General features: G+C 37.9%; 1 protein-coding gene across 1 annotated transcript; it reads left to right on the top strand.

The window, feature by feature from the left end:
- Window positions 1–5,628: 5,628 nt before the first annotated feature.
- On the top strand, window positions 5,629–10,632 carry LOC118806727 (carboxypeptidase A1-like). The gene is made up of 11 exons (XM_036568257.1): window positions 5,629–5,734; window positions 5,995–6,076; window positions 6,174–6,308; window positions 6,624–6,725; window positions 7,701–7,802; window positions 7,975–8,073; window positions 8,171–8,281; window positions 8,397–8,487; window positions 8,574–8,773; window positions 8,884–8,968; window positions 9,858–10,632. Exons 1-11 carry the CDS (start codon window positions 5,670–5,672, stop codon window positions 10,049–10,051), a joined length of 1,266 nt encoding a protein of 421 aa, XP_036424150.1. The 5' UTR covers window positions 5,629–5,669; the 3' UTR covers window positions 10,052–10,632.
- Window positions 10,633–13,074: the final 2,442 nt, after the last annotated feature.

Below are 13,074 nucleotides of genomic sequence, written 5' to 3'. Positions count from 1 at the left end.
TTATAAGTAACGTCATTGTCAATTTCAAGGATCTTAAATGAACCAGTGTATTTAGGATGTAACTTCTTAGTTCCCTCAGCAAACCTGAGGTCCTGAGTCGACAGCCAAACCCGGTCTACTGGCTGGAAAGAGGGCGTGTCACCATGGTGGTGGTTGGCTTGTGTTTGTTGAAGAACTGCCTCAATTTTTGTGTCTCCTTCCAGACACCCTCGTTGCTTTGCATCCAATCATCAACAGCGGGGACATTAGAAGAGAGTCCAGTCCATGGGACAACAGGTGGTTGAAATCCAAGAACACCCTGAAAAGGGATGATAACAGTAGTAGAGCTTATAAGTGAATTCTGTGCTATTTCTGTCTATACTAAGTAGCGTCACCATTCATTGGGGTTATTGTGACAGAATACTGTAAGGAATTCACCTAATTCTTGATTAATTCACTCGATTTGTCCTTTTGATTGTGGGTGGCACCCAGAAGTCAAGCTAACCGAAACCCCGATATGTTCAAAGAAGGCTGACCACACTTAAGATGTGAATTGCAGACTAGCAAACTGAGCAAGATGACATGAAAGTATGAATGTAGAATGTAGAATCTTCTGCTGGACTCTGGCTGTCCAGATTGTAAGCCATCAGCAAGTGCAGTGCTGTGAAAAAGTGTTTGCCCCTCACCCGATTTCTTCTATTTCTGCTAATTTGTCACATTAGAATGTTTCATGTCATTCAACTAGTGTAATGAAGCGTAGTGTAATGAAACAGAGGAACCACATTGACATATTTTGACAGCACTTTATTTCACTCTCCACATTTCCTCAAAGCAATTTTAAGCTAAGATCATGTTGGATATGCCACTGTTCATGACAAACCTATATTGTGTCTCATGGGGAACATGATGTCTTGGCTTAGACGATGACTCTCCCTTTTGTCATGGTTAGAGATTATGTGAGAACATTTTCAGTCTTGTGAGAACCTTCTCAGCAAATGCTTCTCAGCAAGTCCAGCTGGGCCTGCATTTGTTTTTCAGATTTCTTACTGCAGTGAGAACCTCATCAGACTGTTATCAAGATGTTCTGCTAACTGACAGACTGGTAGATAGATCACTGCATGATCAGTGGATTTTACAGTGTTAAAGTGCACACAGGCACCCACAGAGGCATATTGAACCAATCAGTTGCTGAACCAGCAGGCACATTGCTTCACACTTGCCTTCGTGTTCACTTCCACAATAGAATGTTCTTTGTGCTCTGTTGAGGTGTTTTCACAAATTGCGGTGGATTATGAAACAGAAACCACCTCACTGCGCAATGGTGCTGATGGTTTTACAGTTCACAGAGATTGGGTTATCTGTTTGTGGAGCTCTGTCAATGAAATGAAAGTAGTCTGATTACATGAAACTAACATGAGTGCACTGCCAGTCTTTTCATCGGGTTTATTTAAGGGCACCAGGCAGTGGGGTCCTGCTGGTTCTTTGAGACAAACATGAGCAATTTTGAAGAACAATAGTTGCATGGTTGCATAAATGCCCGTCATGGTTTGTCAAATGACGATTGCTACAGTGTTCCAGCGAACTATGGAGGTTTTGAGATCCTCATTTTGCATCAACAGCATATCTTCTTTATCTACAGTAACAACAGATTTTCAACAAGGAATCTTACATCACACCATATTATGTCATTAGATTGGCTTTTATCAAAACATATTATTATAATTATTTCAAGACACTTTCAATCAACCTTAAAATATCAATAATGTTATAAAAATGTTCATAATATGTTGATAGTTAACACTGACTGATACCTTTCAAACTGAATCACTGAAATTGAAAGTAGAATGTGATTAAAGCTAATGAACATGTGGGTTAACTGGGTTTAGCCAGCTACTACAATATATCACAGAACATCATTTCAAAAAATGGACAATGGCAAAACAAACAGGAAAAAAATCACAAAATGCTCTGCTTTCTGTGTGAAAATGAGAGGAATAACGTAGCCCATCAGCTGCTCCTGCTGTTCTGCTAGTGCTGAGCTGGATCAGCTAATTTCTACTTAATAAATCTCCAATTTCTGTAGTTTAAGTTGAAATGCAAAATGTATGCTTATTTTAAATGTACAAGCTAAAAGAAAGTGGCATCATGATTGATGAGGACAGAGTGGGTTTATAATGCAGAGAGATTTAACAAAGAATAAACAGTAAGGCTGCTCACATTTATTCACTCCAATAAGAAAAACTGAGGAGCTTTAACTGTCAGCTAAAATAAAAAAAATGACAAATGCGCCTCAATAAATTATTCTCCAAATATTAGTCTCTGCTTATTTTCTTTTATTATTATAGTCTACCACATATACTGTTACAACCCATACAGGCAGTGGGACAGGTTGTAACATTGGAACACTTGTTTTTAAGACCAACTTACTCATTTTGTGACAAAGTACACTCTCAGAAATAAAGGGACAAGACTGTCACTGGGGCAGTGCCCCTCTTGTCACTGGGGTGGTACCCTCAAGGGTACATCTCAGTACATTTAGTCAGGGAACATAACTGCACTATAATCCATTAAAATCGTATGTTCTATGTTGTACTGACTCCACACACCCCGTCTCGTCTCCAGGTTTCTTATTTTATTGTTCTGTTTTAATGCGTTAGATTATGAAAAGGTACAAATACGTACTTTTCACCTGGAAAAACTAATTTAAGGTGCACAACTGGACTTTCAAACCACTGTTGTACCTTTGAGGGAACATTTACATTGTTTATACCTTGATGAATTAAAAATGTACCTACACAAAACCTTTTTTATGTGTAGTAGATTTCTTCTGTTACTTGTGATAAACAAATATGAGTGTCTTATTAAGATTTGAAATTTGTAGTGTAAACAACAACTGAGTGATTGTTGAACAACTGCCCATTCTGTGTGGTCTGATGCTGTATCTTCTTCTGCTTTATTGGGTGGCCACTGCTCACCAGCCATCTGGACCGATTTGACCACCATGGTGCTTCTCGCTGTGCCACATTGTGCAAACCTCATCTGCATGAACTGACCTTTCTGATGATACTGCCGCTGCTGCTGCTGCTGCACAGACTTAAACTATTTAATTATATCCATTGCTTCACCTGTTTTTCCCTGTTGCTGTATTTTAAAATTTTATACTAACACTCTCAAGGTTTCTTCCTCTTGCTCTTAGGGAGTTTTTCCTTGCCATTGTTGCCTTTGGCGCCAATCATGGGGGCTTGGACTCGGATTTTTGTTGTAAAAGGCGCTACATTAATAACCTTTAACTTTGACTTGACTTAAATAGGCTGAGCCAAAAGGGTTACAGCTTTCGCCAGTCTCGCCTATTCTAGACTTAGATCTAGATCAGTCAAATAATTATGTAATAAATAACTAAATGAGCTCTGAATTAAGTAGATGTACAAATAAAATTAAACATAGGCTGTAATAAATAATGCAATATCAAAACTAACTTAGTTAATTGACCATTTCAGATTATGCTATATATATATGTGTTCAAATATAATGGAAAATATTAATGAGTTGTCACGTTGCTGTCCAATCGTTATTGGTAGGAGACGTTATGACAGGACGTTTACCGGTTCCTGTCCTCATGTTCAGTATGTGCTCAAAGCAAAACCCCTAAAGCTCTACCTTTCAACAAGCTAATGCCACTCCCAGTTCTGAACAGCCCTGGTCTCACATCGCAATAGATTTTGTCTCTGATTTACTGCCTTCAGAGGAATTTACAACTATTCTCACCGTTTTCGATCATTTCTCATGTAGTGTTAGGTTTGTTCCATTCAAATCATTACCTTCCGCTTTGACACCACCATGGCCATATAGACTCACATATTTTTTAATTTTGGAATCCCTGAGCATATGGTGTCAGACCGAGGTTCCCAGTTTACATGAAGAGTTCGGTCCGGTTTCTGCGAACATCTAGGTATAAATGTCAGTTTGACCTCTGGGTACCATCTACAATCGAATGGACAATGTGAAAGGGTAAACCAAGAGTTAGGTAAATTCCTGAGAGCATTTTGTATCAGCAACCCTGCTGACTGGTCTAGATACCTCATTTGGGCAGAGAGTGCTCAAAATTCATTAATAAGCTCTGCTATTCAACTCACTCCTTTTCAATCTGTGTTAGGATCTCAGCTCCTACTGGCACCTTCGACTGCTATGCCCTCTGACATCCCAGCTGTGGATGACTGAATGAGACGCAGCGAGGAGGTCTGGGAACAGACTTGTAACATTGAGGCGGCTCTCCAGCTTGCCAAGGAGCAGGCAGACAAGCGTTTTGTGGAGAGCCCCTCCTATCAGCCTGGAGACCAGTAGTCTTCATTTGTAGCCCAAGTACATCGGTTGATTTCAAGTAGTCAAAAGAATCAATGATGTTACTTACAGACTCAATCTGCCTGCCCAGTTCTGTATTTTACCCTGATTTCATGTTTCCCTCTTCAAGCCAGTCACCCAATCCCCAGTTTTACCTTAAAACAGATGCTGCAACACTAATCCACCTGCACATGTTCAAACCAGAGCTCTCTGACGCAGCATCCAGCACAGCTGACTAAATTAAATCAGCTTTCTAAATTAACATTCTGAAAAACAGAGAAAGTTAGAAAAATAAGAAAATGTGAAAAAACTGAAAAAATGGTAAAAACTGTCAGTAAGAAAGATTAAAGATATGCTGAAAACTCCAATATCAAGAATAAAACACACTGAAGTGGTAGAGGGAGACAGGAAGTGCTCAAAACCTGCCTCACTCTGACCATCCAAAACAACATCCAGCAAGCCTGACTGAGTATCAGATGTCCAATCTCATTCACTCCATTCCTAGAAGATTTAAAGTTGTCATCCAAATGAAAAGACATGCAACAAAATGCTGACTTAAACAAAATATTAAATACTGATCTGCATAAAGGAAAGAGACAATAATATTTCAGTACTTTTACTTGTCTTACTTGAGCTTTATTTACAAGATCATCTGTAGTCTTAGAGATTCAGTTCTCATGGCTGGTTGTTACGACCTCTCTTGATTTTTCACGTTGGTGTCAGAAATTAACGTGTATATCCATGAAAGGCGAACTATTTCATTCACTTTGTACAAATCCTGGGAAATGGTCTAATATAAGTCAAATATGTACTAATTCATCTTGAGACCAGGCTACTCTGATGAATAATTGAATATGAATGAATAAATGATAAATTAATCTTAGTATGAAATACATAAACAAGATAAAAATGGTGTTCAGGGAGGGTCAAAGGACTTTGTTGGAGCACTGTATATAGACTGTATGTAACCTAAATCGTTATATAATCATATTTGCTCTATGTTATGCATGTGCTATAATATTGTATATAAAATTGTAAAGTTTAAATTGAACTAACAGGGTAAATATTAAATATATAACATAATATTAAACATGTATAATAAATATGTAATAGTACTGATGAAAATAATCATCTAAGCAACACTTGAATGTGGCAAACTTTATTATTTATTTATTTCTTATTTAGGCTGTTAGGACTGTTATTGTGTAACTGTGTTTGTTTGTTAGTCTGTTCACGAAGAAAAGTAGGAACTGTTCTGTTGTCAGTTCTGTGCAACAGCTCAGACCATCCCATCAGAGTAGAAACAGTATATAAGGCTAAAGTCACAGAGCAGCTCTGCTACAGGAGGCAAAATGAGAAAGCTGTTGGTTTTGGCATCTCTGTTTTTGGCCGTCTTTGGCAGGAAGACTTTTGAAGGGTATGTGTTCAAAATAAGCTTATATATATCAGAAATTTGTATTAATATTTACTTGCATATCATCACTGTTGGAACACAATCTTTTTTTTGCTTTATAGAATTTGAATAAGAGAATAAGTTCTTAGTAGAATAGAATAAAACATGCAATCAAGGTTAAGTTTTGGTTCTCCTAAACAACTATTCTTCATCAGTGATGATAAACATTGTGTTTTAATCACCGGTAAGAAAAGTCAATGAATTACTGAACTTGACATTAACAGACACCAGGTCCTGCGGATCACTGCAGTCAATGATGTTCAGATCTCTCTGCTGAAGAACCTGACTGATCATGAATATCTTGAGGTAAAATTCTTCCTGAATGTTGTAGGTAGTTTATATATCATTAGCGTTTGCATGTAAAATATCAATGTGCTGCATGTGTCTGTCCACCTGTGTGCAGCTGGACTTCTGGAGGGAGCCCGTTCACGAGTCTCTGCCTGTTGATGTTCATGTTCCCTCAACCAGTCTTCACAAGGTCAAGAGCTTCCTGAAGAACAACAAGATCCATTATGAAATCATGATCCAGGATCTTCAGGTTGGGAAGTTTTGAGTATTATTTTTATTATTATTATTATTATTATGCTAATCAAAACAGTTTCGTAAAAAAAGAGTATACATTTTGAGTGTGTTGGAAAACAAATTTCTCATATGTCCAAAATATCTGAGATCTTCTCTTTTTATCCATAAAAAAGTTGTGCTCTCAGTCATGAATTTTAATGTGACCGCTGAGTCGCTGACCCACCTCACCAAAATTGTAATGTCTATTTCTAAAAGCCTAAAAGCATTAACACATAGAGTAGAAGTGAATATAAACTTCTAATAACTCATTTAAACTTTCTTTTTCCACCAGGACCTTGTGGATGAGGAACAGCAGGAGATGATGCGCTTTCGTGCTCATCAGCCTAAATCCACTAAGGACTTTGACTACACCAACTACCACACCCTGGATGAGGTCAGAACTATTCTACTAATGTCTTACACGACTTGTAGATGACGACTTTGATTTCTTCAAAATCAGACATGTTCCTGGAACAAGCTTTCTTTTAACCACTCACAGCCATCTGATTTCATCAGTGTGAGCAGCTCAACAATTCATGACCAAATTCATGAGCAGAAATGTTTGTTTGTTGAACAAAACGAAACACTGATTGTCTTTATCAGAAGTCAACCATGTCAGCTCTCTTAGGTAGAATAAATTTACTGATGTTGTTCCACATTATCTTCCTGTTTATCCTGGGTAAACTTACTATTGTGCATTCAAGACCACCATCTTCATGTTGATCCTGAATAAACTTAGTAATGTTGTTTCAAGACCATCATCTACATTGTTGATTCTGGACAGATGTATTAATGTTTATCTAGGACCATTAATTCTGAACAGATTTGGAAATGCTGGCTGGAGACCATTTATATTGATCCTGGACAGATTTACAAATGTCATATTAACCCTGAGTAGATCTGCATATTGTGATGCAGAACCACCATCTTCCTGTTGATTTTGAATAGATTTACTAATAATAACATAAAGATAATTGTCCTGAATCAACGTTAGTAAATCTATTCAGGACCATTATCTTCATATTGACCCTGAACAGATTTACTAATGTTGATTGAGGTGAATCATATTCATGATGATCCACACTAGATTTTCAAATTTTGACCCAGGACTTTTATCTTCATGTTCATCCTGGATAGATTACATGAACAGTTTTACTTGATGTTATGAATTTTCAAGTGGCTCAGGGAGGAGTAGTTAGCACACACTGATGCCATGATCAGATGGCAGCGACTAATCAAACGAAGTGTTGCAGGAACAGGAAAGGGATATTGATTCATAAACATGTTTATGTAAATTAATGTTCACTGATGTTTGACCTCTGACTGACCATCAGATTTGCAGTTCTAACCATGTAGCTCTGACTTTCAGATTTATACCTTCATTGACATGCTGGTGAAGGAGAACCCTAAATTAGTTAGCAAAATTGTGATTGGTCAAAGCTACGAGCGCCGTCCCTTGAATGTTCTGAAGGTAAGTCACTACTGTTAATTAATGTTTTTAATATGTCATTAAAATCTTTTTTTTTTGACTGCACAGTAAAACAGTTGGGGAAAGAATGAGGTGTGGAACATGAAACTACTTTTGTTTGTAGGCAAATTTATCCTTTTCTTCTAAGTTATGTTTTGTTTGCTCTCTCACATAGTTTAGCACTGGTCCTAACCGCCCTGGTATCTGGATTGACACTGGCATCCACTCCAGAGAATGGGTCACCCAGGCCTGTGGAACCTGGTTTGCCAAGAAGGTTTTAACTCATATTAATAAGATCCTGAGGTGAATCAAAACTCATTTGAAAGTATGTGTATCATTTAGCTGTAACGCATGGCTGTCTCATTGTGCAGATTGCGGCTTCCTATAACCGTGATGCTGCTCTCACTGCCATCCTTAATAAGTTCGACATTTTCCTGGAGATCGTCACCAACCCTGATGGATTCCAGTTCACCCACACCTCTGTGAGCCCTCACATGTTCAGAAAAACATTAACCTACATAGAAGATCTGTCACACGCTTTAGGTCCATCACAGTAACCAAATAAATGATGGTTCTTCTAATCTGCCATGTGTTTAGGACCGCATGTGGCGCAAGACAAGGAAGCCCAATCCTGGATCGCCTTGTGTTGGAGTTGACCCCAACAGGAACTGGGATTCTAACTTTGGAGGTACTGTATACAAAGCTATACTGACTTTTTTATAGTTTATGTACAATAATACATCAAGCTAAAGATCTAAGCACTTTGATCTCCAGGCCCTGGTTCCAGTAACAACCCATGTCATGCTACCTACCGTGGACCCTATGCCCATTCAGAATCTGAGGTAAAGGCCATTGTGGACTTTGTTAAGTCTCATGGCAACCTGAAAGCCTTTGTGTCCATCCACAGCTACTCTCAATTTTTGCTCTACCCTTACGGCTACACCACGACTCCTTGCAGGGACCAGGCAGAGCTGGTGAGACCTGAAAAATAGAACTTCATTTCTTCTTTTCACATGACACTTAGTAGTTCAGGTCTTTCAGTGCTTTGTGTTACATGATAAACTTTCTTTTTATGTTCTTGCAGCATAAATTGGCAAGGAAGGCAGTTGCTGCCTTGAAGGGTCTGTATGGCACGAGCTACACATATGGCAGCATCATCAATGTCATTTGTAAGTAGAACAGAGCTAGAGCTTAATCCATCCACTTCCAAGTTGAACAACAAGCTAAAAGTTAATAAGGTCGCTACCTGGTTATCTAAATGCCTTACCTCAGTTTGCCTTTGTTTTTTCTGGCTTTAAGGGTAAAAATGTCACTGGTGCCCATTTTCTGCTGAATAAAGATAGAATTGCTGCTTTCTTTACAATTTTTTTTCAAAGCCTGAGGTAAGAATTACACTCATGCTAGCTTGATTGTTTTGTTAGCCTATAGCTTAGTGGCTAGGCTAAAAGTCAGGACTGGTAGGGATTCCCAAAGGCTATATGATGTATTTGCACAATGCACGCTGGGTATTGAGAGAACATTGATAAACGAAAACATGTACAGTCTGTATAGCATCATATATAACAGTAAATTCTGTAAAACCAGTGAAGGATCTATTCCTGCACTACAGCATACAGACTAATACAAATGCCTTTTTAAATGCCAATCAGTTCAATACACCTCAATAATTCCTGAAAAAACACAGAAAACTCAATGTTACTTGAGAAATGGATCTGGTTGATCTGGGATCCAGGCCTGCTTTACAGACTGTACATGGAAGTACATCTACAGAGTGCAAATATCAATATTTGGAAGTGTTTGACGCACCCTATTGATTGTTTTTAGGGTTTATCATGTCTGAGTAGCAGCTGCAGGTCCCTTAAAATAATTCTAGAATAAACTCTCCAAACCCCAAATATCAGGGCTGATTTCATTTTAATAGTGCAGAACATCCAAGCAATACAGCTGCCAAGCATATAAAGATTATTGTGTCAGTAATGAAATCACCCTGTTTCATATTGATTTCATCATATTTCATATTGATCTGCATCTAATCAAATTCTCAATTGTATCTCTCAGACCAAGCTAGTGGTGGCTCCATTGACTGGAGCTATGACCAGGGCATCAAGTACTCCTACACCTTTGAGCTGAGACCTTTGCAGTCCAGTCCCTACGGTTTCCTCCTGCCTGCTGATCAGATCATCCCCACCGCTAAAGAGACGTGGCGGGCCCTCAAGGTCATCATGAAGCACACCATGAACAACCCCTACTGAACCAACAGTTGGGTTAAATGATGCTTCAGGAGCCAATCTTCTGATTAATCTTCAAATGAATGAATAAACAAATAAAAAATAAGCAAAGTAAGCAATATTGAGACAACAAGTTTCTCTGTCGTTTCTCAAGAGGACATTAACTGAGGACATTAATTTTGTCAGTCTTGTTAGAGTCAGTGGTATTACAGCTTTACTGATATTGTCCAGCATATCTATGTCTTACGCATGAATTTCACTTAAACATTACTACACCTTTGCCACTGCAATGTTAGGTTATTTTTTTGGCCTCAGCCATGTAAAGGACGAATTTAATGCCACAAGTATCACTCTTTAAATAAGTGTCAGTCAGAATAGTGGGTCAGTCATTTCAAAAGCCTTGGATTTTGTATTAAATGTTTCTTTTACTTCTTTGTACACTGAATCGTTCAATCTATATATCTCAGTAAATGTGATGCCTATATTTTAACGGGACCCCCACACCACCACCACCACCACCACAGGTCTGTGACCTGGTTAATCACCTACATCAAACAGAACAAAGACCTTCATGTTACATTTTACGAAGGAAAAGGGGGGAAATATTTACTACTACTTACTACTAAATACTTATAATATTAAGAGAACCAGACCTCATTTACCCCATATATTGACACCAAAGAATAATCATGCACATTTAAACACTTATCTACATGCGTGCCAACGTGTCAAAGAATGCATTTATTCTGTATTTTAAATTGCTCTCTGATCTCTACATAGATGACATGTGATTTTGTTCGGGGGGAATAATTCCCAGAGGCAGTTTTATATGCCTATTTACAGCCCCATGATTTGGCTCTCGAATAAAATGAGCTGTTTTCCCTTTTTTTGGGCGGCTTTTGAATAATTTGATGAGCTCTGCTCTGATTTTTTTGGTTTACAGCGAGGCACCGTGATGGCTCATGCAAAAGCAACATGTCAGAATATACACAGACAGAAAAATAAAATAAAAACTATAAGCTATTTACTCCTTAGTTAGCTATGCTAGTTACCAGTGGTGGACAATAACGAAGTAAATGTAATTCGTTACTGTACTTAAGTAGTTTTTTTTTTTGGGTGACTTACTTTCACTCCACTACATTTCAAAGTCAAATATTTTACTTTTTACTCCACTACATTATGAGAAATCTGTCGTTCCTTTTGCCTTATGTGTGTATAAAAACAAAACGTCAAAACAAAAGAAGCGCGAAGCAAGAACACCAATCAGGGCACAGCGCGCACTTTGTTTTGAGCTTGTTTTGACCTGTTGGACATACCGACACAGTGCAAGCACACAGTTCAACGTCAGTGCAGCAGCATAAAATTTTGGGAGAGTCTATTCAAGATAAATGATGAACTAACCTAACTTTGTGTAAATAGACCACAATATAGAAATATGTACACTAGGGGTGCGGGAAAAAATCGATTCTTAGATGCATCGCGATGCAGACGTGAACGATTCTGAATCGATTCACAAATCGATTTTCTAAATATTTCATTTAAAAACACAGACTTACTTCGCTCTGCTTTAAACTTTAGCTTTAGCCGCTTTCCTCACATCTCCGCCAGAAAACTTTTCCTCAAAAGTTGAATAGTTTCTTGTAAAATGTCTTTCAGCTTTCAGTTGTTTTACGAGGCTGAAGTCGCTTCTCATTTTCCAGCTTCTTGCTGAACTTTTCCGGTTCCACCTTAAATTCTGACTGAGACGCTGAATGTAATTGCGGCACCATTTAAGGTGGAACCGGAAAATTAGAAACAGAAGCGACTTCATCTTCACAGCTTTTTAGTGTTCGACCGTCTGTCGTTGCAGATTTAACGTATCAGGAAACCAACGGCGCTGCTTATAAATGCCAATTTATATGGTCCATTCATCTCCCAATGTTCGTCTATCTTTCTCTTTTCCTTTTCGTTCGCTACTAGCCAGACGAAACCTTGTTGCTACGTGACCTGCAGTCTTCCTCAGTCTTGCCACATCACTTCCATTTGATTTACTTCTAAAAGATATTGGACGTAAATGCACTATGGATCATTACAAATACTTTGTTTTAAAACTACCAAGTCCTCAGACAGTAAGAAAATAGAGATCATGTGTAGAAAAAAAAGATGTATCGAGATGCATCAATAATTGTTTTATAATCGCATCGCAGCCCTCTGAATCGTAATCGAATCGAGTTGTGAGGTGCCTAAAGATTCCCACCCCTAATGTACACATATGCAGTTGTGACTGACATCTTTTTTTCTGAACTTATTCAAACACTATTTCATTTTATAGTAAATTTGTCTTGGATAGTTTATGTTTATGAACAGAGACCTACAGGTGCAGTATAGTAAAGGAAAACTCATTAGTGAATCTGAGTTTAAAGCAAGTTTTTATTCAACTTAAAATGTAACTAAGTTGCATTTAAACTGAAACTTTGCTTGTTTGTAAAAAGTTATTTCAGAGCCACTCAGTTCTACCTAATGGAAACAGTTTGCCTTCAGTGTTTTGTGCTTGTGATAATTTTAATAGACAGCAGCGTCAGACTAATTAATCACATTCTGTTAAAAGACTGGTTTACCAAGAGTGACACTGGAATATTTTCACCTAAAATAAGTGAATGAAGCAAGCAGAGTCTTGTTACAAAAATGATAATAGGACATTAAAGTCATAATTAATCTTTTAGTACTTTTACTTTCGATACTTAAGTACATTTGAAGGCAAATACTTTTGTCCTTTTACTCAAGTGGAGGTCTAAAGGGAGGAACTTCTACATTTACTGGAGTAATATTTTACCTTGGGTATCTCTACTTTAACTCAAGAACATAGTTTGTGTACTTCGTCCATCACTGCTAGTTACTTGGAGCTTGCTGGTAGCTAACATTACCTGTACTAGCTACTTGCTTACAATCTGAACAAAAATACAAAGTAGATTAGAGTTGTTAGCTCACTATGAAACTCTCAGTTTAAGATGATCTGGCTTCAATCTTCAAAAAGTGGACTAAATCACACAGCATGGCTGCTACTTACA

Source organism: Colossoma macropomum, unplaced genomic scaffold, assembly GCF_904425465.1.
Source record: "Colossoma macropomum unplaced genomic scaffold, Colossoma_macropomum, whole genome shotgun sequence".
Taxonomy (NCBI): domain Eukaryota; kingdom Metazoa; phylum Chordata; class Actinopteri; order Characiformes; family Serrasalmidae; genus Colossoma; species Colossoma macropomum.
Note: the sequence above shows the minus strand (reverse complement) of the source record. Positions and strands in the feature narration are given on the sequence as shown.